The sequence below is a fragment of the Lissotriton vulgaris genome, chromosome 9, assembly GCF_964263255.1.
Source record: "Lissotriton vulgaris chromosome 9, aLisVul1.2, whole genome shotgun sequence".
NCBI lineage: Eukaryota > Metazoa > Chordata > Amphibia > Caudata > Salamandridae > Lissotriton > Lissotriton vulgaris.
This window is the reverse complement of record NC_141697.1, coordinates 641790070-641817065: the sequence shown is the minus strand read 5'-3', so window position 1 is coordinate 641817065 and position 26996 is coordinate 641790070. Positions and strand designations below refer to the sequence as shown.

The following is a 26996-nucleotide window of genomic DNA, read 5'->3' as shown; positions in this document are numbered from 1 at the left end:
AGAGCACCAAGCAGTAGAAGACAATCCTTGGGCGGACTCCCTCAGAAGATCCTCCGGGGAATGCAACAAATAAGAATTGAACAAAAACATCTTGACAAAGTGTTTCAATGCAGTAGTAGGCTTGAACCTACATATGTTTGCAACCAGTCTGAACCCAAAATGCCATTCCATTACTAAGCCAGCAAGCTTGCACTACCCTTGTTTTGGGGGAATGCGTTTATTTATAATATGTACCTTTGCCTACACTTCTGCCACTTCCCAGTGTCTCAAGAATGCTTTCCAGGATGGAAAGATTCTCGCTGATTATTTATAATAGCTCCGTCATGGCCCAGATAAGTTTGATACAAGGAGCTGCATATTCTATTAGACGTTTTACCTAATTATTTTTATCTACGGTAACAGAAATCCTGAGTCATTTCAAACACAAAGTCCTGCAACACTGTGAAGCTTCACTGAGCATGTCAGCATGGATTTTGAGCACAAGGTCTTACATCCTCAGAACTGTAAAAACGTTTAATCAGGGCAGGGAAATTTCCACCAACAAGACCCACACAACAAAATGAAATTTTTTTTTATGTCTGAGGCAGGAAATAAATCTTCATCTACTCCGTTTTTCACATCAAATTCTGCAGTTATCAAATGCAAGTATGTAGCACACCTCTATTAAGGTGCATCTCACAGCAATTTCCCTTCAGATGATCAACAGGCCTGCCTTCCCTGTGAACTAATAAAATTATTACGGAGAGGATCAGAGGAATTTTTAGGGCTTTTCCTCTTGTAAGACACTGAGCAGTGTTGTGGCAACCATATACTGTTTTATCTCAGTTGATAAAAGTGGTTTGGAACCTAGTCACAGAGCTCAATTGACACACCTTTCTGTAAAACACAAGAACGTTTTCTATACTTTTGGAAAGAGTTATTTTGAGAACAAATCCCAGTCCACGGATTCCACTGTAAATCCACTGTCTAGGCACACACATCTCCAGCTGCTGTTACAAGCTGAAGAGAACACCATCCCTAAGGTACATTTATTGATGATAATAGGAACCAAGATAATTAAAATGTGAAGCAGATGAGAATGATAAAGCCCTAACAAATTGTAACTTTTGGTTCGAGGCATGGGAGCTGCAGATAGTACACTGTGCATTAGATCGCCACCTGGTGTTGAGCTCGGATGATTGCAGGTTGTTGTCTTCTTGGAAGAAGTCTTTGCTAGTCCCAATAGGTGACTCCTCCCTTGGACAATACTGCGCATGGGTATCTGCTCCATCCTCAGATTGTTTTTTTCCGCCACTGGGTTCGGATGAAAGTTTCTCCGCTCCGGCCAGAAACAGTTTTTCTGCAACTTCGACTCGCAGAACTTCATAAAACAACTACTACCTGCCTTCGACATAGACGGCGGCACCTTTCGACGCCAAAGTTTCCAGTACTCCGCCCGCTGGGCCCAGTCGAGACCGATCATCTACTTCGAAAGTCCCGCCTTCCGGCTCAACTCTGAAGAAATCTTCCACGCCTTCCGGTGCCTCGACATCGAACAAGACTCCGTCGACACCGAAGCCAAAACATCCTTCGGCTCCGGCACCAAAAGAAGTGCCGAAACCGAAACATGTTTCGGCACCAAAACCGAAACCAAAAGACGCACCGGCTCCGAAGCCGCACACGGTGCCGAAAACAACAAAGCCTGATTCCAAGGCCTCCGAGCCCGCGAACAGGCCTTCCAAGCCAAAATCGACGACTTCGGCGGCGAAACCTAAGCCACAGGACCCTTTAATACCTCCTAAGGCTAAAGACACTCAACAACCTACGCTGGCACCAAAAAAACGAGCGCCGAAGAAGGTTGTGCCTCAAGAGGACCTTTTTCGACCAGATCCTCAACAGAAAAAGATCTTCATCGACCCGAAAACTGGTCATGTTGGTACCATACCACTCAAGAAGAGACCTGCAGCTACACCACCTACACCTGTGGTTCCTACCAAGAAGGACTGTGCAACCTCTCCTCTGCACTTTTCCTTTCCTGTCTCTCCTCCTTCTCCCGCTCCTCCCTATGTTTCACCTCAAAACTCTCCTATACAATCTCCATTATCATCACATTCACCACAGAATGATAATGAATACGATTTAGGTGGAGGGGACGTGGCAGGAGACAATACATACCCTGAAGGTGAGGGCACATGAACTTTTCCATACACAAAACCTGTGCCTAGGTGGGAGTTTCCATACCCTACAGATGACCCTGATGTCCCTGAGGCACCCTCATACCCATCTAAACCTTCTCCTCCTGAGGATGCTATTGGGTTTGGCCTGCTGATCAACAGAGCTGCTACATATCATGGTGTCCCCATGCGTTCTGAGGCCATTGAGGAAGATTTTCTCTTAGATACTTTTGAGCAGTCTCAGAGATCCACTCAAATTCTTCCCATGATCAAAGGGGTGGTAAAGCATGCTACTGAGGTCTTTGAAGATCCTGTGCGTACCAGAATTTTAAACCCCAAATTGAAAAGAAATCTAGACCTGCACCCTCAGACCCAGTCTATATTAAAGGACACCTACCACAAGACTCATTAGTGGTGTCCAACGCACGTAAAAGGGCCAATTCTCAGACTTCTGGTGAAGCACCCCCGCCTGACAAAGAATCCAAGATTATTGATGCGTCAGGCAAAAGAATAGCTGCGCAGGCTTCCAATATATGGCGCATAGCTAATACGCAAGCCCTCCTTTCCCGTTATGATAGGGCTCACTATGACCAATTGGAGAAATTGCTTGAACACCTCCAGATCAGTATAAAGATCAAGCTACTGACCTCATACAGGAAGGCAAATTAATATCTAACGCTTCCATCAAATGTGCACCAGATGCTGCAGGCACAGCATCTAGAGCTATTAACACCAGTATAGTCATTAGGAGACATGCGTGGCTACGCATTTCGGGGTTCAAGCAGGAAGTACAAACCACCATTCTGAACCAGCCTTTTAACCAAAACCAATTATTTGGTCCGGAGGTAGACACTACCCTCAAAAAGATGAAAAAAGACACAGACACTGCCAAGTCTATGGGGGCCTTACAGTCTACCCCAGCTTGAGGCTCCTTTTGTCTCTCCTTTTACAGAGGCGGCTCCAAACAAACAGGAACAGACACTAACACGTCTTTCAACACACAAACCTCCTCTAACAAGAGTTACTACAGAGGAGGATACAGAGGCAATAATACCAAGGGCAGAGGTAATAACACTCGAGCCTCTTCCGCCCTAAGCAATGACTTCCCTGCGCTCCCCCCGCAGCATTCCCCTCCTGTAGGGGGCAGACTAACACAGTTCCTGCCTGTCTGGAACTCCATTACAACAGACAAGTGGGTAAGACAGATTATCCAACATGGCTACTGCCTAGAACTTACTGCAACCCCCCCACACATCCCTCCCAGACAGCGTCCAATGTCTACCGATCATCTACATCTGCTCCGGCAGGAGGTTCTATCCCTTCTGCAGAAGGGTGCGATTCAGATAGTTCCTTTACAGGAACAAGGGACGGGGGTTTACTCGTTGTACTTTCTAATTCCCAAAAAAGACGTGACCTTGAGACCCATTCTAGACCTCAGGCCCCTCAACCATTACATACAATCGGATCATTTTCATATGATCACTCTGCAACAAATGCTTCCACTGCTGCAACAGGGAGACTTCCTTGCTACACTAGATCTGAAAGACGCCTACTTTCACATCCCTATACATCCTGCTCACAGGAAATACCTACGGTTTGTACTGGAAGGGCAACACTATCAGTTCACAGTCCTTCCATTTGGAGTGACAACGGAACCAAGAGTATTCACGAAGTGCCTAGCAGTCGTAGCAGCACATCTGAGAAGACAACAGATCCAGGTCTTCCCTTATTTAGACGATTGGCTCATAAAAGCCAAATCGTCCAACCAGTGCGTTGCACACACACACACACCAAATGATCCAGATGCTGCACAACCTAGGGTTTACAATAAACTACATCAAGTCGCACATAGAGCCTTCGCACATACACCAGTATCTAGGGGTTATAGTAGACACGTCAACAGCTCTAGCTTATCCCAGTCCAGCCAGGATACAGAGCATTCAAAACTTAGTTGCTGTTTTTCAACACCAACAATCTCTCCCAGCCAGAGTGTTCATGAAACTCATAGGCATGATGGCATCTTGCATCTTTATGGTTCCACACGCAAGATTACAAATGCGTCCGCTACAAGAGTGTCTAGCACGACAGTGGAACCAAGCTCACGGTCAATTAACAGACCTGGTGTTGGTGGACCGCCGCACACATCGCTCTCTGCAGTGGTGGAACACCAAAAACCTGACAAAGGGGCGGCCGTTCCTAGAGCCAGTTCCACAAGTAGTGCTCACAACAGACGCATCCCTCACAGAATGGGGAGCCCATCTCCTACGACATACCACTCAGGGTCAATGGACCGCTCAACAGCGTCTACTCCATATCAGCCATCTCGAGCTGCTAGCAATATTCCTAGCACTCAAATCCTTCCAACTTCACGTGCAAGGCAAGGCTGTCCTCATCCGGACGCACAATATGACATCCATGTAATACATTCAAAAACAGGGGGGGCACACTCTCTGCAACTGTCCCAGTTTGCACAAGACATTTGGAGATGGGCCATTCCTCAAAACATACATCTGTTAGCAGAACACCTTCCAGGAGTTCACAATCAGATAGCAGATCTGTTGAGTCGACAGGCACAACAGATTCACAAATGGGAATTGCATCCACAAGTTCTTCAGCCATTCTTCCAACGGTGAGGTCATCCACACATAGCCCTGTTCGCCACCCACTAAAATGCAAAATGCCCAGCTTTCGCCGCCAGGTTTCCATACCCACTGTCTGAAGGCAATGCAATATGGATGAACTGGTCAGGCAGATTTGCGTACGCTTTTCCGCCTCTCCCACTAATTCCATTAGTGGTGTGCAAGCTCAGACAACAGTCTCTCAAACTGATCCTTGTAGCTCCCACGTGAGCACGCCAACCGTGGTTCACCACGCTGCTGGAACTCTCTCTAGTTCCACACCAAAAGCTGCGGCTCACTCCTTCTCTGTTAACACAGAACCATGGCGAAATCAGGTACCCAGACCCGCACCAACTGAATCTAGCGATCTGGCTCCTGAAGTCCTAGAGTTTAGTTACTTAAACCTACCACCAGACTGTATGGCCATTATTAAAGAAGCCAGGAAACCCACTACCATAGCGTGTTACTCTGCTAAATGGAAGAGATTTGCAATTTATTGCACAAATAATCAAATTGACCCCCTGGATGCTTCCATCCAGAATATCATTTGTTACCTTCTACACCTACAAAGATCTAATTTGTCATATTCTCCCATACGCCTGCACCTTGCAGCAATTGCAGCTTATCTACAGAACAGGCAACATCTATCTCTCTTCAGAGTTCCCACGATTAAAGCGTTCATGGAAGGCTTAAAAAGGATAATCCCAACCAGGTTGCCCCCTTCTCCTGTGTGGAACCTAAATCTTGTCCTTTCCAGACTTATGGAACCCCCTTTTGAGCCCCTACATAGATGAGAGCTGCAATTCCTAACATGGAAAACTGCTTTCCTTGTTGCTATCACCTCTCTCAGAAGAGTAAGTGAAATACAAACTTTCACTATACAAGAACCATTTTTTCAAATACATCCCAACAAAGTGGTTCTTAGGCCTAATCCAACATTTCTCCCAAAAGTCGTCACTCCTTTTCATCTCAATCAGTCTGTTGAGCTACCGGTGTTCTTCCAAAACCCAGACTCTGTAGCAGAAGGGCTTTACACACCCTAGATGTTAAAAGAGCTCTACTCTACTACACCGACAGGACTAAATCATTTCGAAAAACTAAACAACTTTTTGTCGCTTTCTCTCCTCCGCACAAGGGCAACCCCATCTCCAAAGGCGGGATTGCACGGTGGATTGTAAAGTGTATACAAATATGCTATATAAAAGCTAAACGTACACTAACAGTTCCTCCTAGAGCGCACTCCACTCGCAAAAAAGGAGCCTCTATGGCTTTCTTAGAAAATATACCACTAGAGGACATATGTAAGGCAGCAACATGGTCTACACCACACACCTTCACTAAACCCTATTGTGTTGATGTGCAAGCCAAGCTGCGGTAGACCAAGCTGTCCTTAGAACTCTTTCAAACTACTGCAACAGATACAGGTGACCACCGCTAAAGGGGATACTGCTGCACAATGTACTATCTGCAGCTCCCATGCCTCAAACGGAAAATGCTACTTACCAGTATGCATCTGTTCTTGGCATGTAGAGCTGCAGAGTAGTACACGCACTCCCGCCTCCCCGGGACTTGTATCCGTTCCAGTTCTCATCCTACTTAGATGCATACGCATGGACATCCTTCTTTTCTTTACTTCTACTGACTCCATCATTTCCCATCATGGCGAAAAACAATCTGAGGATGGAGCCGATGCCCATGCGCAGTATTGTCCAAGGGAGGAGTCACCTATCGGGACTAGCAAAGACTTCTTCCAAGAAGACAACAACCTGCAATCATCCGAGCCCAACATCAGGTGGCGATCTAATGCACAGTGTACTACTCTGCAGCTCTACATGCCAAGAACAGATGCATACTGGTAAGTAGTATTTTCCTTTTAAACATCCATTTTAGAAATAAATTCAAGAGCCCTGATGATAGTCCCTGTTCTTAATGCCCGGGATTCGAAACGCGTTGGCACACAAGACACACAATAGCAACACAGAGGAATGATGAATTGAATAAGAGTCTGTATATAGAGGAAAACTTCCCTGTTATAGACTTTAAAGTGTTCCCTGTGTTCCCCTCTTTTTGATACCTGACTCAGATATTCTCAGATAGTCTAGAATCAGCGCCTTGAGCTTATTTGCTTAAGCTAGTATAAGAACGTTAAAGCATTGGATGTTTGTTTGTGTTTTTTTATTTAATCTGTATATTGCTATTGTGTATTATTTATGTGTATTAATAATGTGTATAATGATTGTCTAATGTATGTATGTTATTTGGATATAATTAGACGTTTGTCTTTTTTCATGTTTGACTATACACTAAAAAACGAAATCCTCTTAATTAAAAGGTATAAATAAAATACCGGTTCAAACAAAAAGCAATGTGTTTGACCAAAACGTGAATTCAAAATACGTTCACAGATAAAATAAGGTCCAGGCTCCTTCCCCCTTGTGCAATAGAATGTTGCAGGAAAGCATGCCGTCCCTGCAGTAGGAGAAACTCATTACCGAAAATAGTGCTCAAAGACTAAACAAGAGGTAGCGTCTAACAACAGAAGTAAAAGGGCCAGTCCTCATGCAAGGTTATAAATGAAAACAAGGCGGTACTAAGGAGGGACCAACCAGCCTAATTATGAATCAGAAGCCAGAATTCACGAAGGACAATGGCACAAGCCAATGACAAATCTGGGTGGAGAGTGGGTGGGGCTTCTATTCCATACTCCAATTCAGCATGCCTCAGAACAGCGCATGCGGTGTCCAAGCTCGACCTAACAACAGACATACATTTATACAGCACTACTGCCTGAAAGTAGCAGTAGAGAGATACACAGCAGTGGCAAAACAGTTCTTTGACATCATTTTGTATAAAGCGAGACACTCTCATTACCCACCAGCCACTGTTTCCTTTACGTTTAATGGACACTTTTACTTACACACACACACCTAACCAATCCCCCCCCCCCCCCCCCCCCCCCCCCCCACCAAACACACACACTTTTTATTTTTATTAAGCTTGTGAATCCATGACGGATCCGATACTGGAGAAGAAAAAATATATACCTGCAGCAGTTCGCCAGTGTTGGTATCTTTCATATTTTCACATGCTGCCCACCCTCCTCGCGCTTCAGGCCTTACCTACCTTTTATCATTTTACACTTGTAGTTTGAAATCAGAGGTATGGTGGCCTCTGGGGGAGTGGCGGAGGTTCAGCTCAGTCTATTGGTTGGAGTTCAGGTCTTTTTCAAAAAATGTGAGTAGGATACTAAAGGGGTAGTGTTTGAATCCTTACCAGGCTACCGTTTTCATTGTATTGCTTTTAAAATATACAGTGAGACTCCCAGCACAATGACTGGAGTGATTCAAGCGTGTGAATCTATGATGATGCCAACGATGGAAAACTGTTTTCACAGGTAAGTGCCTTTTTTCCTTTCTCCTATTACCTTGATTCCATCCGTTGTTGAGATTGTTGAGAAGCACTAGGAGACCATGCTAATCTTTATAGCTCCCATATTGCACTGGCCATAGTGATATGTGGGCCTGCTCCAGATAGCAGTAAAACCACATAGGCTTCCATGAAGCCATAATTTGTTGAACAGACTTCTGTGCGGATGTTCCACCAGGTTGTTAACTTTGAGCTTTGCAGCATTGTTCTTGATGTTTTGGAGAATGGGCAACCTGGCTCTACCTTGCTGGCCCTGGACATGTTAGAGAAGCTAAGATGGCTGCTTAAGGGATGGCTTATTCCTTAAGATTTAAAGGTAATCCTTGTGATGTGAACAGCAGGACTTTGATCCTATCACCTTCCAAGAAAAAGCAGTTCTTCTAAAGCTCTCCTCCATCTGTGTAAATTAAAAATTAAAGCTGCACATTTCTTTCATCAAGGTACATCAAGAACTGATAACACCATACAGAACACGCCAGCCACAGGGATTCTTCCTCACTTTTGTAGTCATTAAAGACTCTTTGGGGGGGATTTGTAGAAAGTGTTTCCTCCAGGCGAAGACCTTCTCTTTCATTGGTGGATCTTATACAATGACTTCCAATTAATAAATAACTTTATTTAGGTTCAAATGAACCATAAAAGTCTACAATACAAATATTAACAAAAAGAACATCATAAAAAGATATGCATACAAAAACCATAACTTTTTAAGACATTGCCTGCTAAAAACAAAGACCATAAAACAGAAAAAAACCTTAGAAAGCCCTAACCTATGGGTTCAAAAGGTCTGCTATTTAGGTGGTCTAAGCGAGTGGGGGCTTTTATAAAGCCCTGGAACAGATTTGCAACATTCTTAAGAAGCGGGCGGACCTGATAAAATTATGTAAACCTCTCGACCAGTAATTCCTACGGACCTGAAAGGCAACCGGAATAAAATTCAGCACTGCATAAATGACCTCTTCACTTCCTAAATTATGCAGGTAATCGAAAGCTAGTTTGTGGATTGATTCCTGATAGTTTTAAAACTGGGCAAAGAGCAAAGAGACTTCCTCCTCTGTGTCGTAGGGTAAAGCGCTTTGTGGTGTATGCCCATTGCAGGGGGAGTGAGGAGAACCAAGTACCCTGAATAGGGAATGCTGCCAAAAAATGTATGGTATGTAGGCCGATTCAGGTCAGTAGAACTTTATATAGCTGTTGTGGAATTATTTTGCGATCTAGTGCAAGATTTCATTTGGCATCTAAGGGTTTTTGTAGATCCACTGCTGTCCTGATTACCCTATTTGTTGCACAGAGAGTGTTAGTGTGTCAGGAGTAGAGCTCTTTCACCTTGTGTGCGACTCGAACGGTGAGGGTATCTGACAGGTGAAAATATTCTGGAATGCGTAACATTGCAAAAGTATCTCTGATGTATTTGAGCCATGCAATATCTAAAGCCCTATCCAGGGATAGACAGTCTGCCAGCGCGGATCTAAAAAGATTATCCTCTGAATTGTTCCATACTCTGAGCCTAAGTAACAAAGACTGCAATTGTATGTGGTCTTCTGTAAATCATAGATCAACTTATTTGTGACAGTAATTTGTGGATGTTCACTAGAGAACTGAACTTTTTCAAGGAAGCATTTTCTATAGTCTGTAAACAACTACTGTTAGAATACCCCCATACACCAGCCCCAAATGCAGTGAAGGAATGGCACTTCTTTAAAAAACACAAAGGTTCTTTCATGGGTTTGTTTCCCAACTTTTGGGAAAATCTCAAAAGGGCTTCAATGGACCTTTGTAATTGTAGGGCCCTAACACTTAAAAGAAAAGAAATTTCCAGTTAAAACCAACATCCAGAGGCACACCTAAATATGTAAAAAGGGGGAACTTGTATAATCTCCAAGTCGCCAAGAACTAATTTTATCGTTTTAATGAGCTTTGGGCTGCACCTCATTATAAAGGACTCAGTTCCATTTGTCCTAAGGCCCAGATTAGTCATAATGGTGTTTTTCTTTTAATTCTTTTTATTGAAGTTTTAAAGAACTACATAAAAAAGGAAAAGGGAACAACATGACAGAAAAAGAAAGGGGGATACAAAATAAAGAGACCTGGGTAAATAAAAACCACATTGTTCCTTTACATCAATAGTAGATCATTTTACATTGTCGCACTCTTAGTACATTTTATAACATCATGAACAGTCATTAATGGTCACACACTCGGTGTGGCTTCGAGGTGTTCCGCGGCCAAACTCTTAGTTCTCAGCCATCTATTTTGTGTGTATGTAGAGTGCTTTTGTGACATATTGTACGAGACTCATCCTGTTCCTGGGCTTTTAACTCCCTTCACCTCCCTCGGCTATGAGCCAGTTAACAAAGGGTTCCCATATGACCTTGGAGCGGGATAGCATGAGCTCCCAATATTGTGACAGTTGGTCTTAGCAGTACACAACACCTCGCCCCATTCTTTGATTGTCGGAGGTATGGTCTTTTTCCAATGGATTGCAACCTGTCTCTTGGCCAAGAGTAGCAGTATCGCTGTTAGCTTTCTTGCTGCCCTCGGGGTATCATGTACGTAGCCCAATAAGGCCACCAGTGGGGTTTTCAACAATGATTGGTCAATGATGTCCCCAATATGGGCCAACACTGTAAGCCAAATTGCTGCAATTGGCCGGCATCTCCAAGCGAGGTGTATGATAGTGGCCTGGGGGAGTCTACATCTCCAGAAGCGTGTGTCGGGGCGTATTCCCATACTGTGCAGCTGCTTAGGTACTGACAATGCAAGTACTTAAAGTGTATAAAGCTCAAACGCTAATTTGGAGATAATTGCTCTAGCTGATTACAACAGAATGACCATTGTTGATCGGTGATGTCTGCACCCATGCCGGCTTCCCAAGCAGCGTGGGACTGAGGAACAGTGATCCTGGATTTCCTTTGTGTAATGGTGTTTAATAGTGTAATTAGTTTGAGTGCGGAAGGGACTGTAATAATATGTTCCAATGCCGGCAAGGTTGGGGGGTCTGAGGGAACGTGGGATATCTGGCCCTACATGCCGCTCAGATCTGGTAGTATAGGAGCACGTCTAGGGCTGAACACTGTGTGGAATTACACATTTGCTGCAATGTGATAAACGTGCCTTCAGGGAAAAGATCTCCTCCAGATGTGATGTTATGTGATTGTGCTCTGAGTTTCGCTGCGTTGGCCAGCAATGGCTTTATTTACGGGTTCCCTGCTATGGGCATGGATGGTGCGAACAGTACCTCCTGGTGTGCTCTCTTTGCAAGTCCCCTCCAGGCCCATCTCAGAGCTTCCGTTGTGTCTATCTCGCGGCTAGGACATTTGAAGGGTGAATAGAGGGCTGTGTGCAAGGGCAGCGGAGCAACTATGCCCTGTTCAATTGCAACATGTGGTTGGAATGGTGTCTGGTGCTTCCAAAACTGTATGAATTGGGCCTGGGCACAGTATGCATACAGCTCAAAATCTGGGGCTGCGAAACTGCTCTGTGTAAACGGGAGTGTGAGAACATTCCACGATATCCTGGACTGTCTCCCGACCCACACCAATTCTGTTATGCTGGACCGCAGGCACTTGAAAAAATGCGCCGTTAGGGTTTTGGAATATTTACAAATAGATATAGTAGTTTCGGGAGGATTATCATTTTGGTGATGGCTATACGGCCAGCAAGCGATAGTGGTAATTGTTTCCATCTATGTATTCTTTCATCTATCCAGCCGATGACCTTACTGTAGTTCGCCGCCCAAAGCTCTTGCATGTCCCTACTGATCCAAATTCCCAGGTATCTCGTCGGACCGTCAGCCCATTTAATTGGGTACTCCGATTCAAAGTGGGGTGTGCCGTCTGATAGTGGGATTATTGTGGATTTAGCCCAGTTTATCTGAATTCCACTGAGGCCACCATACCGCACCAGTTCCCTGGTCACTGGCGCGAAGTTCACCTCTGCGTCAACTAGATATATGTTCATGCCATCTGCGTACATGGATACTATCAGACCCGTAGAGGTAAACCCGATACTACGATGTGTGTGATGTTGTCTGAGTCGAGCCGCCAATGGCTCTGTAGAGATCGCAAAAAGTAGGGGCGACAGAGGGCAGCCCTGGCGTGTACCTCGCCTGGTTTGTATAGGTTCGGGGACCAGCCTGTTTGTCTTAACCCTAGCAGTTAGCAAGGTATACAATAGTTTGATCTGCTGGATGTAGATGGGCCTTAAGCTCAGCCAGCGTAGCAGTATTAAAAGGAATTTCCATTCTAAGGAATAGAACGCCTTTGTGGCATCTAACAGGGCAGCTATAGCTGACACATGAGTTGCCAGGTAGTGTAGACGGGCAAACAGGGTGCACAGGTATGGGCTGTGGAGCGGCCCAGTATGAAGCCCGATTGATCTGGCCGCGCAATTAGTGGGAGCAAGGGCTGCAGTCTATTTGTCAGGAGTTTGGTGTATATTTTGGCGTCCAAATTTATTAACGATAGTGGGCGGTATGAGTCTCATTTCGTGGGATCCTTATCTTGCTTCAATAGCGTTATTAGTGTTGCTTCGCGCATGGATGGGGGTAATATACCGGTAACCTGTCCCTCCTGGTAGACCAGCAGTAGGCGAGACGCCAGAAGGTCAACATACTCTTCATAAAATTTGGAGGTAAGGCCATCCGCCCGAGAGCTTTGTCCTCCGGCAGGCTGTTAATCACCTGTCGAATATCATCTGCTGTAAAGGGAACATATAGGTACTCCCGGTGTGCCCTGCCGAGCCACAGCAGTTCCAGTGTGTTTAGATTATTCGTGATGTCAGATTCGGACTGGTCCGTTTGGGTGGCATATAGTGTCTGGTAAAATGTCATCATAGACTGCAGCACCTCTGGTTGTGAGCAGGAAGGTGGTGCATCAGGATTATGTAGTTCAGCAATGTACGTCAATCCTCTGGGAGGTCACAGGTGGGCTGCTTGTGTCTTCCCTGGCCTGTCTCCCTCCCCATATCTACGTGCCTGGGCATGTTTGTGTAGATATTTAGTATCTCTTTCTGCCTCGCCCTGAAATTCCATCAGTTTAACTCTTATCTTGGCTAGAATTGTATCTGAGGGGGTCACACAATATTTGAGCTCCTACTCCCTAAGCTTACTTTCAAGTTTTGCCAGGGTGGAGCACACTGTCTTGAGTACCCCTGAATGCAAGGCTATGCAGGCCCCCCCGTATGACCACCTTGAAGGCCTCCCAGAGGGTTCCCATGGAGTCTACTGTACCCTCGTTAAGTTCAAGGTAGTCTGTTATTTTGTTGTGTAGTTCATCTCGGAACACCGAGTCTAGCAATGCATTTGGTGGGAAGCGCCAGGTGAACGGTTGTATATATGGCTTTGGGACACTGAGCTTCAATAGTACGTGCGCATGATCCGAGAGCGTCCTCTGGTGGTGCGAGAAGTTGGTGACCCATGAGTGTAGATCTTTGGAGGTTAACCAGAAGTTCAATCTGGACCAAGCTTTGTGTTGCTATGTTATGCAAGTGCCCTCGGGAGCGTGTGGCTGTAATGCGCACCATGAATCTATTAGTTGATAGTCCATAATATTGCAAAGTGCAGCTGCCGCCTGCGGGTGATGCGTGCTCGACATTCCTACTCTATCGTCCTGCGCTGACACTACCACATTGAAATTACTTTCCCATAGCACCGCCATGCTTCCCAGAGACTGAATCCCATGCCATACCTGGTTAAAAAATTCAGGACTGTCGGAATTGGGTCCGTAGACATTTGCGATTATTAATGGCATGCAGTATATTTCACCCTGTATCAGTACACAGCGCCCCTCCGGGTCTATTATTATAAGAAGTGCCACCCCGCGGGAGTAATTTGAGTGACTGGAAGGGAACACCTCTCCCCAGCGCTTGGATTTGAGGTGAGGACTCGATGTGTGTATTAGATGCGTTTCTTGCAGCAGGCAAATGTCTGCCCCGTGTCTACAGAGATAAGATTGTACCAACCTCGTCTTTCTGTAGTCATTTAAGCCACGCATATTCCAGGTAATACATTTCAGTGTAGTAAACTTTCAGTGTTATGGCAGTGGCGTGACTGTGAGACAGGGCTACCTCCCATGTCGCACAGGTGCATAGTAACATGATGTACTATAACTGGGAGCCTAGATCGCGTTTGTGCAGCAACAGTCAGTTGGCTTTGGTCTGGACTCGTTGGCTTGGCTCTCTGTTATGTGACAACAGTAAAAGTCTGGCAGTTTGTGGCGGTAAAAGGTAACAATTAACAAACTCCCACCTCCCACACCAACCCCCTTATCAAGTTGTGTATACAACCCAATGAAACACCCCAAAACAGTTATACACCTAGTCTCCTGGGATATTTGGGAATTATTCCCTGGTTGTAAGTGGGATCACTAGCGAACACCCCTGCCACTTACTGCAGGGTGACCTTTCCCGCTACCTAACACAAAACGTATTTGCCTTTAAACGTTTAGTGACTAAATCCAACACTCTGCACCCGCCTCGCCCCTCCACCCAAGCATTCTAGAACAATGTTCAGAGCTCTGTTTACTCACTCCCTGGAGCAACAAATAGTTATTCGTATGGTTAGGTCTATACTGCAGCAATACACTTATCTGCACGTTCATGTTGATGCAGTGAGTAGGACCGGGCTTCAGTCATTGCCACTCTGGCGGACTTCCGATGTTGCCGTATCAGGTGATCTCTGCGAACGGTGTGCTTTGGTGACTTGCTTTACGTAGTGCAGTGCAGCTTTGGCGTCCGTGAAAACGTGGGTTTGCCATTTCTGTGTATTTTGAGTTTGGCCGGGTATATCAATGCGTACTTGGTGCCTGATTGTTGTAGCAGTCTCTTTGCCGGGAGAAACTCTCTGCGTGCTGCCTGGACCTGCATTGTAAAATCAGGATACAAGGATATGACATTGCCTTGGTATTGCATAGAACCGCGTTTGCTGGCTAGTCGCAATATCGTATCGCGATCTCGATAGTTTAAAACCCTGGCAAGGATAGGGTGTGTTGGTGCCTCCGGCGGAGGTCTTGGGCCGAGAGAGCGATGCACTCGTTCTATGAGGAAAATGGCTGACAACTCTTCCCCAAACAGTTCTTTCAGCATGGCTTCAATGTACTTTTCCATGTTTTGGATATCTGTGGACTCTGGAATGCCAGTAATTCTACATTGATACGTCTCGACCTAGCTTCCAAATCTTCATTTTTTGTCTTAATGAGGTTGAGCACTGAATCCATCTGTAGTAGCTTCTCTCTCGCTTCTGCTTGCATGTGGTCCGCTTCTGACACCCTGGTTTCGAGCGCAGCGGTGTGTGATCCTATCCATTTGTGTCGCCAGAGAATCCATTTTAGAATCTATGGCCTGGAGACTTGCCTTTGCCTCTTTGACCATTGTGTGAATGTCCTCGTCCAGCATTGTACCCATTGCTGGTTTCCTGTACTCTATGGGGCAACGTGGTCCCCCTCTGCTTGTTTGCTCGCCTTTTTGTTGAGTCGGCCGAGGCTGTCTAGTGTCCGTCTTCCCCATTCCTATTGAGGACAATAGTTGGAGTGGAGGTGGCGTGTCATCCAATCCACAAGCGTCTTCTGCCTCCGGCTTGAGTTTTCACGCGTGTGTAGCCCACGGAGTCCACGGTGTCGGCTTTTTGCACCCTTCTGCAGCTCCTGCGTCCACAGTGGCTTGCCTGTGAGTCGCACGCAGCGTTAGTGGCTCTGTGAGAAGAGGATATTGTGTCTGTAAGCAAGTGTCCACTTTCCTGTTGCCAGCTGTAAATACTTGACGTATGTAATGTACATCTCGGATTCCCAGTCTCAGGAATACACCTTCGTGCAGTAGTTACGGTCCAACTTAGATCAATCAGCCAGTACTTCCCTCAGGGAGCTGCTTCCAAACAGGCACCATCTCCACTGCCACTCAATTCGCGCCTTTGGGACATCGTGAGCACTAAACACTTTTTGTTTCCAGAGCGCAGTTGTGTGTCCTGTGCTGTGCACTCTGTTAGCTGCTCTACAGCTGCTCTACAGCTGCACTTTGAGCCGGTGTGTTCTTCTTACAATCTCCCTGTTAATGGTGCCTGATGGACGGTGGTGGTTGTTAGCAGTTGCAAATCCCACCCCTGGCCGCAGTGCGCACCACTCTTGCAGCCAGCTATCACACTAAATGTGGGGTTTAATATCTTCTCCTCCTGGGGCCTGCTTGAATACCTGTGTGCTGGGGTTGCTGTCCGTTTTCTGTGAGCACTGAGAAGACCGCCTTGCACAAGGACGAGGCCACCAACTCACTACGTTGCTCACTATGTTCCGTCGTTTCTCAGTGCAGCTGCTTCCCCTCAGGAATCCGGCGGTGTTCCGGTGTGTTCTGAGCACAGGGAGGGGTTTGGGGGCCACGATCGTCCGGTGTTCCGCAGATGCACGCAGCGGGGGAGCCTGCCCTTCTCGCGTCGGCCTGCCCTCATACGTGAACCCCCGGATCCGCCACAGGCCGCATGTATAGGCCGCTGCAGGCCCTGGTCCCGGCAAAGTCTCTACTGCCCCGCTAGTTCCTCGGATCGCCTCCGATTGCGGATGTCGGGAAGCTCACAGCACAGGAGGGTTGGGACTTGTGTGCCGCTGCCCTATTTCGTCTATTTTGCCAGGTAATGTTGGATGAATGGGCTTGGCCTGCGGAGCCGACTTACAGTGCGGCCATTTCGCTGCACGGCATAACCACGCCCCCAGTCAAAATGCTGTTAAAGGCATCCAACAAAGATTGGAGGTCGTTGGCTACTCTGGCTATGAGGACTTCAAGTTGTATTTAAAAGCTGCAGTGAAACAATACAAAGCAATAATTAGACCAGTAAGCAAGCTTTTTATCGAACATTATTGCTGTTGCCCACCACCCACAATGTCTTTTCAGACAATAAAAGAGCTCAGATCATTCTAGTATTTCTCCTTTAGTACTGGCTTCCCAGGACCCACACATCTCTTCCACAAGGCAACACATTAAACAAGAGTAGTTCCCATCCCTTAATACTGATACTGAATTCTCGATGCATAAACTTAATTTGCTCCTCTCGCCATATTACATTTTTATCAACCCTTGAATAGTTTTACTTCGAGTGCCCACAAAGATTTGTGTTTGTACCAAATCTAAAACCAATACAAGTAGCCGTTGTTTGATCCTTAATGACTGATTTTCTTTTTTTTAAAAGCAGTTTCGAGGGGAAAAAAACTTATGCTGATCAACTCCATAATTGCTAACAACTATATGATTAAATGTAAAATTCTTAAATCTTCGGTGCTACTCAGGCAAGCCATAGTGCGACCCGTAGTACTGATTTATTGCTGTCCTAAGAAGGTTACTTGATTTCTGCATAATCGAAACATGGTATTGTTAGACCACACCACCGTGGTGGACCGCCTTAGTACGGCAGAGTTTATTTTAACCGTGCCATGGTGTGGTTTAATCCATATCTTACAGCATGTCTCCAATCTGTGTGTATCTTAACCTTCTTACCCGCAGAGTTTTCAATACAATGTAGAGTGCCTGAACGTGTTGCCTTCTCACCATACCTCTAACTTCTGCATTGCACCATTCGCTAAAATAATTTATTCCAGAGAACCACCATCTCTCAGGCTTATTTTCCTCCGTTGTCCTACCATATGAAGCCAGGTGTGAATTAATTCAAATCAAATTTCAGGTAAATCATGCTGTTTTTATGAGAACATTATATGGGATATTTCAGCTATGAATGGGTTGTAAGTGGACCATGCCAATTCCTTACATGTAGGTTTTCAATTCTGTATGCTGTGTCCTGTATAAGTCATGCAGAAACGGGAATTAGATAGAGGAAGTAGATAGGGTACCTATATTCAGTTATGTGCATCCATTTGTGAAATCCTTGCCTTGGTCCCAGCAGGAGTGCAACAGTGAAAATGCAATCAACTGCCATGGAGTAGACGCCTAAATAGGATCCTGCTCACAATCCAATGACTAGAGTGACTTCCCAGTGCAGCATGTAAAGGTGCCTGCTCCTGACAGTGGCAAATCTAACAGGGCTCGAAGAATCATAAACATTTCACTATCCCTGCAGTTCTAGTAACTTGAAACATCTACTCGACCCAACTGTAATGCATTTGATCTCGGTCTCTGAAAGCCGAGCAAATGTGACAAGTTAACAATATTTAGAGGCATTTTTATTGATCATTCACTGTGAGCAATAAAGATACCTTTAAATATTGTTACATTTGCTCTGCTTTCGGAAGTAGAAGTCAAAAGTCAGTTTGCCTTCCTACTAGCCAGAAATGGCAAGTAGGACCTAAAAATAGCTCGCCTTAATTAAATCTGGCTCGCAAATGCGAGTGGATTTTTCGAGCCCTGTCTAAGTGACCTGCAGAAGAAGGGCTGCTGGAGTTTCTGAGCATTCCAGAATTATGTGAGTGTAGGTTTCTCCTACTAGAGTGAAACCAGCCCCTAAAACGAAACCATTAGCTATACCAAATTGGAAACCTTGCACAATTCCTGCTTAGAGTCTTCGAAGGCCTTCTGTCACTTAGCAGACCAGTCAACTTTTTTGAGTGGCTTCTATGAGTTCAGGACTGTTAGTGGGCACAATTCCCGTCCCATAGTTGGCCATGAAGTTTCAGAACCAGCGAGAACTAGAGAAGGCTTTTGCCTGGTTCTATGCTGTGGGCATCTCACAGTCGAGCACAGAATGAATGTTGAATTCCAGAGGTATTCTTATGTTACACTACCTCCTTCCTGGACGCTATGTTTGATGCTTTTGGCTGTAAGTAAGTCTGGTCCACTTGACTTTTCTCCCTCTAGAGAGGTAAGTGCCCAAGAGGACTACCTTGGTTATCCAACTGGATTTCAATATTATTGCTAGTTTGGGGGTCATAATTGGTAAACAAGATACTAGACAATATTCTCTGAACACCCACAAACCTCAAGAAAACATTATATTTGTATTTTATTATCTCGGTGCTACAGTTTTGTTAAAAACTGAATGACAGAACGGTCATATTAATCAACTTTTTTTCTCTTTTGTATGCTCTTAAATGTTTTACTTGTTGCATCTTCTAGTCTGTTACCCTCATATGTTAAAGATGTATCTCTTGCTTTGTTCCAGTTCCCATAGCTGACCTCAAAGGGGACTACGATCTCAATGCAGTCCGTCTCTGCTTCCAGGTCTTTATCCAAGATCCTACAAGTGGCCAGTTTATGCCGCTGCCCATGGTGGTGTCACAACCCATCTTTGATAACCGTAAGGAACAGTCACATTTTTAATTGTTTACTAGATTTGATTTTTAGAAATTGCCTCTCCGTCAGTATAGCTGTAATATGTATGCCTGATTAAATCAGATAGTCAAGATAGCACTGTTTCATTTGCATCCCTGCTAGTCTCTAGCTCCACGCAGAAGACTCTCTTTAGGCTTGTTTAGATCACCTACGAACCAAGGGTTTCTTGCCCAATTATCTATGTTTGACTCCTTTGAATTGTATTAGCGGGCCTAGGAACAATCCGTCTTTGTTCATCCTTGCTAGCTGTCAGTAGAACTTTCATCCTACCAAGGGCGTTTTTGATCTCACACTTCCAAGCTCTGGTCTGTCTACATGCACTTAATTGTGAAAGTAAACCATGACTATTTGTCAGTGCTGGAAACTGTAAAGGGATCCAGATTTTCTTCAAAGCTAAAGCACACTAGCAATTCTAGTACCAACAGCTACCATACTAATTTGTATGAAAGATTCGGTTCAGAAGTCAAAGCACCCGTCTCCCACTCAAAAGGCCTGGCTGTTGACAGCACAACTGCCAAATGACAGCACAGCTGTCAAATGACCTATAGCTATTAATGTACATAGAGCAAACATTTGGTTCATCCTTTTCAACCTTATGTTTTTTCTCTACCACCCATCATTCATCTTTCGCCTGTCTGTTTGGGTGTATCCTCCTGCTTCGACTTGATTTCGGGAGTTGAACTCTATAAGTTGCTACTTTACAACTTTATCCCTCTCTGTCTGCTTCTGCTGGTTACCTTCCCCGTAGCTTGCTTTAATGTACAGATACTGCATTCATTCATTAATTAACCCCAGAAATATTGGCATTGCAAAAGCTTGAATGCTTGTTTTCATTTTGCAAACTATACTTTTACAATCCCCACCTGACATTGGTGGGGCCATTTGTTTAGGTGTCTGTTGTCCCTTTGCCAAAATGAATATTTTTGACATTTTGGGCGAACTTAAAAACAGTCTCACGATACCACTACATTCTTTCATTATCTGTTGTTACTTTCACCTTTTCCACATTACATCTGCGAGAGGCAATTGTATCTGTGAAAACACAGTTAAATTTAAAAATAAGACAATAGATTGCCCTTTGAAGAGAAATCTAATTTATCAAATGGTACTACTTTATTGATGCTTATTTAGTTTTTGGAAGGATCATATTAGTGAGAAGATCCACATCCATGTCCCAATTATTGTCTATGAACAGAGATTATCAATGGTGTTAGAGTGGTTTGGAGTGTGTAGCTTGTAGTGACATAGTGTCGCTTGTACACCTTATTATTATTTGATATTCCATTGGAAACCTCACCTTCAGAAGGCAGCGAGCAATCCGTTCCCAGTTATTCCTTGATATTTCCCACAGTTGGTATGAGAAGGAATTCTAAAGGTGATTTTAACCAATGTGTACCTGCTGCCCTGCATTTTGGTGACTGTACTTAAACCTTCATTTCATTTTTCAGAACCAACCATCACATGGTATTGTGTCCCTCACTCTCAGTTACTGTTGATTGGTCTGGCCAAAACTGAACCATTGTCTAGTGTGTCCTAACTTGATCTAGCACTCTAGAAGTCACTTCTCCTACAAAACCCATAACTTGACAACGTTTCACTTGGTTTTAAACTTTCACCCCTCACATTTTCCCCTATCTATTAGATATGTGAGGGAAGACCATGTCACTAACTTTTCTGTTCCCCAGCTTGACTTTTATACCTTACCAGGGTGGGAGACCTTCATGCTTTGAGAGTAACATTATAAGATCAGGCATGGAAATATTATAAAGACTCAGTAAGGACCATTTGTGCATTTGTCAAACTTGTGAGGGCTTTCTTATTCACAACCACCCTAAAAAAAACCTTCCCTCTCTCTGTGTTGCCTCTACCGAATGAATGCTCAAATAGACATCTGCAAATAAAATGTCACTTGCAATCATCCTGGACCAGAATTTTGCAGTCAAGTTTGTCAAAGGCTTGTGTTTTTTGTACTCCTAACAGGAGCGCCAAACACTGCTGAGCTGAAGATCTGCAGAGTAAATAAAAACTCAGGCAGTTGTCAGGGTGGTGATGAAATCTTTTTGCTCTGTGATAAAGTCCAAAAAGGTAAGTAAAGCGGGAATGTAGATTCCTGAGTTCTAATATGTATGTCTTTGGGATTCTGGTTGTTAATATAGTTTTGCATGCATCTGCAAGGCTGTTTGTAGCGTCTAAACGTTTTCTGAGGGATGAACTTCAATGTGCTACTAGTGACTGTTATTGTCCTTTGACTTGTCCATTTTAATCGTGTATCCTAATGGAAGACCTTCTTCATTGCATGCTACATTTTATATGGTTTATATATCCTGCACCGGACTTCTCTCCTCTTCATGTCTACTTCTCCTTGTTCCTTGTCTTCTTGTACCTATTATTCTGTCTCATTACGATTGTGACGTGTATGTCCTACAGGCAGTGCATAAAAAATATTCTCGAAAGATGCTCAGTTTGCATATTGTCAATATCCCGTGGATCAGCCTAGCTACTATATTCTCGAAAAGCTATCCAAATCTCATCTGAACTCTTAAAATAAATAAAATTCCCTTCAAATTTCACAAAAGTACCTTAAAGAACCTCAGGCGAAGTTCATGCGAGAACTCCAATAACCAATACCATCGTGGACATATGGTATGCCTAAAAATTGAACTTCTTTTCTTCTCTCATAGTCCATCACTCTGGAAATAAATTCTTTCAGAAGAACTGAAATGGGAGTTGTCTAGAAAACTCACTCATGGAAAGAACCTAGTGATACCCTCTTCATCTCCCGTGGCTGGAAAACTATCAATCACCTATTTAAAAATGTCAAGATTGTGATTGAACAAATGATGCTCTTGTCCAATTTGATAACCAGTTTAGGAAACTCCTTCTCTCTTGGAAGGCACCCTCCATTCTCACCCACCCTTCTCACCTACTAATGACCTCACCCTTATTCTGTCCTCCCCAGTCTTCACTTCCACAATTTGTACTCCTCAACACAGATTCGTTAGACGACCATACACACATGACTTCCGCAATCTAAACAGTCTTATGATTTTCATGAATCCCCTACTGCTAAATGTCCATCCTATTTTGAGCTTGCTCCCAATTACGTCTCCTTCCAGCATTACACCATACACTCCCTTCTTCCCTCCTGAGTGTGTTTATTCCTGGAGAATATCTCCTGTCAGACCCTCCCTGTCCAAGAACCCACACACTCAACTCTTGCACCAAAAGTAGAATTTCCTCCAACTCGACACTATCCCCTCACTCGTTTTCTAAAGCTGAGAACTTTTAGAACTGTCATACAGATTACATTCACCCTTTCAAAAACTCTTTACACTGTTCACAAACTGTACTCAATCACCACTAAACTAGATTCTATTCTAAGAAATTAAATGAATTGCATTGTCCATTCTAACGTAGAAAGATGCAGTGTTATTGAAAGCAGTTTCATTTTGAACCTACTTTCTTCCTCATCCTCCAATACTAATAATGGAAATATGAACATCATTTCCTTAAATAACAAACTTCATCCCCTACAAAGGCTTAGAAATACATATTGGAAGACCGCATCAATAATCTGACTATGTGATACAACACTCTTACCTCTAGAGATCCTACAGGACACTCCCTCCTATAGCTCCGTTATAATGAGAGGCCATTCCTTTACTGCTGCACAGAAAAGTACCTAGGTTTTCATATGGTGACGTTTAACCGCAGATTATTGATTTGATCAAATTTTCAATATTACCCAGGCATCAGACAGGATGCGTAAATGTTTGATCAGTACCTCTGCATGCTGGTAGGTGGCACAGTGCGACTCCACACTGACACTGTTTCACTGTGGAAATGATCTGTAGGACCTTTATGGATGCCACTTATGTGTGGTGATGTTAGTTCCTTTCTTTTCCTTTTCACCAGATACTGAGGTACCGCTTGTCTCTCAAGAGACCAGTTTACGTCAGAAATTCTAATATCTGTGCAAAGGAAATAATACCTTCCGAAATGATAGGTTTTAAACCCTGTAAGGACTGTCGCAAACAAAGTGCTGTGACAGATCGTTATAAGGTTTACCTGTGGTGTCTGGGGTCAAGCCACAACTCCTTGTAGTGGCGTACAGTGAAGTGGTCTAGAATGGAGTGGTGGATTGTGGAATAGGGTAGAGTGGAATACCATACAGTAGAGGGCCGAAGATTGAAGATGCGTACAGTTAATAGCGTAGAATAGAGTGGCGCACAGTGGAATAGCGTTGAGTGGAGTGGTGTAAACTGGAGTTAGTGTACAGTGGAATGGGGGTAGAATGAAATAGCATATAGTTGTGTGGTGTAAAGTGGAATGGCGTCAAAGGACTAGCGTTGAATGGAGTGACAGAGTGGAAAGGTGTACACTGGGCTGTCACAGACTAGTAAGTGTAACTGTCACGTCACTGGCATTTTCTTAAAAATATGTGTGTGCATACAGCCTCGACCTCTCATTCTGCTTCGACCTCTCATTCTGCCTCTCTCCTGAGGTGCCACTTGCGCGGTGCTGCGATGGGCAGAGCAGCAGCGCTTCGAATCAGTCTGCATTCTTAATTTAATTTACTTTCATGTGCTGTCTCAACCTCTCACTCTCCAAAGGGTTGCCCGGTGCTGAAGGTGTGCTCCAAGTCGGTTAGCTGTAGTAATTAGTATTCTCATAATTCATTAGCAGGCTGAGGCAGCGGAGACCCGCACTGGGGTATCTCTCACATCCTGCTTCAGTTCGATTACAGTCGGGTCCACATGGAGAGACTCCTTCTTAGTGCCCTTCCATTTCTACTGCTTTGCAGAAGTTTTAAGATCTTCCTAGAGTTTCTCGTTGCTCAAATGGGTGTAATTTCTGGTATTTATGTTTCCATTCTCTTCATTGCTTGATTTTTGCTCGCAAGAAAGTGTCACTCATAGGTGTATGTCACTCATAATTACACTGAAATTATGAAAGTGGTTTTACATAAGCAAACCAATGCAAAGCCACGCATGGTGGCCTTGTGTTTCTTTGTAAATCCGTTACCTCAATCCAATAATACAGCTAGGCCTTAGTTACTTTTTGGGCCATGGTATACAGTGATAATTTTGCAGTATACCATGGTACATGGCGATGACAAGCTAGTATAAAATTGTGTAATGGCTGTTTTTAGAGAATGAAAAGGCAGCCATATTATTTTTACTGCAGTTTGTTTGACTTCACAATTTTAGGGTCTTTGATATAGGTAAGTAGTAGGTCTCTACTTATTATCACTTCATTAAAGTGGTAATAGGCAGGGAAATTTGTTTATTTTTTTATATATATATATATTTTAAGTTTATGGTCGTGTACTTGGTTGTATTGCAGTGACGGATATCGCTAAGTTTAAATGCCTTATAACTTAAAAAAAATACTTACCCTACTTAACTGCAGTACTCAAAAAGCTTCATCTCTGCTCCATAATGTATATTACAACCAAATTTCATGTACATCCATGCAGCTATTTTTGCGCCACGTCAGATACAATAGTCTATGGGAAAAAAAGGATGGGCTCAAAACGCTTTTTTCCACCAATTTAATCTTTGCACCGCCTTAACAATTCACCACAAAAATTTGCATCATCTCAAAATGTAGAAAATACTAGAGGTCTGGAAAGTTTTGTGGTGATATGACAAAAGGGTAGAAAGTTATTAGGGAGCTTATATCTGAGGATTTCCCTTTTTTGGGAATGCCGACACAGAGTGGCAATCAGACTATTGTATTTTTTTTGTATTTAGTTATTGGTTTACATACGCATGGGCCATAAATGTGTCTTTTAGTTGTTCATGTTGTAAATCTGAAACTTTACATATGCAGTTTATTTTATTTTTTGGGCTTCCTTGCTACTTTTAGTAGGATTGTGCTACATATGAAGGCTAAAGTGAATGCAAGGCAATCATTGTTATTGTTATAAAAATTAAGATTATTATTTTTTACCTAGTGGCTAAATATAATGTCCTCCAAATAGTAATTTGGGTGGCTGACTGCTGGGTAAGTTTTTGATTTTGTTGCACAGGGGTGGATCAGAAAGATGTTTTTGTTTGGCTTCTTGGGCCAGTTTTATATTGTGAGCCAGAGAGCATGCAAAGAAAACTTATACAGATTAAGGTTGATTCTATTTGTTATGTATTTGTTTATAGGTTTCCATTAGTGTGTGACCATAAATGAGTCTTTCAGTTGTCCATGTAGTAAATCTGAAACTCTACATATGCAGTCTAGTTTATTTTTTGGGCTTCCTTGCTAATTTTAGTAGGATTGTGCTACAAGATATCACTAACTTAAAAAACCTATTGACTTAAAAAATACTTACTCTTCTTACCTGCAGTACCCAAAAGAATCATCTGTGCACCCTAATATCTAATGATGCCAAATTTCAGCAAATTCCAACTGGCCGTTTTCGCACTACGCAGAATTCAACAGTCTATGTAAAATACATTTCATTTCAAGCCAGTTTTGGGATCCCTCCCTTATTTGTTTGCACCCGTGACCAAATGCCTCAAATTGCAGCCCTCCGACAATGAAATGGGTGCAACAGGTCTGCAAAGTTTCACAAACATATATATATATATATATCCCAAAGACGAGACCTAGTGTCTTAGCCAAGACTTATACAGATCAGAAATCAGCAGGGCTCCAGACAATGTTTGGACCTCGTGAAGAAGTCTTACAAACCCTGGCCCTTTCTTGATCTATCCAACAACAACACAAACTGCCACATATTGTGTAACTTTTTCAAAGAAAATATATTGAGCTCCCTCTCCTAACCGCAGAAACACATTTTTTACCTTGGTAAACTCAAAAGCCCACATGTGTTGGACCCGTTACGAACTTATAAATTAAATTATACTGGAAAACACTCTATCAGACCATCCTCTCATTTTGCTGACCCTGTCCCAGATACTACTGAAGATCATCTCTTCATCCCTCATGCCCTTCTCAACGCAAGTCCCCTATTTTTTTAAGAATAACTAATGCAGAATCTGCCAACCTTAATAACTTATGGTCAATAACCAACCTTCCCTTCCTTGCAAAGGTCCTTAAACGTGTGTAGTCAAACAGTTAGCCAAACACTTTTAAGAAAACCATCTCCTCAGGGACAACCAGTTTGGATGCAGAACAGTCTGCAGCCAGAAAGAGCAATCCTGCATGGTGTGGACGGTGCTCTACCCATCCTGGACAGTGAAGACTATTGCCTGATCTTCCTTCTTAATTTTTGCCGTGCAGTTAATGCAAGCAATCATGCCCCCCTTTTTAAAATTCTTAGAATCTTGTTGGGGATTAACAGCATGATTCTGAGAGGGTTTGAGTCTTGTCTCACTTATCACTCACAACAAATGAGACTTTCATACTCCAGCCTTTCTATTCTTTGCCAAGGGGTATTACCAAGGTTCCATCCTTCCCCCACCCCTACACATTTCAGTTTTTACATGGAACCCCACTGCTTTTTTCTGAGACAATCTAATATCTCCGCAAGCTCCAGTCATGGAAGCCCCTCCAGCATCTCAAACTGAAATCACAGAAAACG

At 43.8% G+C, this 26996-nt stretch overlaps 1 protein-coding gene across 4 annotated transcripts in view; it reads left to right on the top strand.

Moving 5' to 3' along the window:
• RELA (RELA proto-oncogene, NF-kB subunit) overlaps positions 1-26996 on the top strand; it is a 273417-nt gene that overhangs the window by 210492 nt on the left and 35929 nt on the right. For all 4 annotated transcript variants that reach the window (XM_086938309.1, XM_086938310.1, XM_086938308.1 and 1 more), the window contains exons 7-8: positions 19284-19418; positions 21434-21538. In XM_086938309.1, the coding sequence (XP_086794435.1) occupies positions 19284-19418; positions 21434-21538 (240 nt within the window). The remainder of the gene's footprint in view (positions 1-19283; positions 19419-21433; positions 21539-26996) is intronic.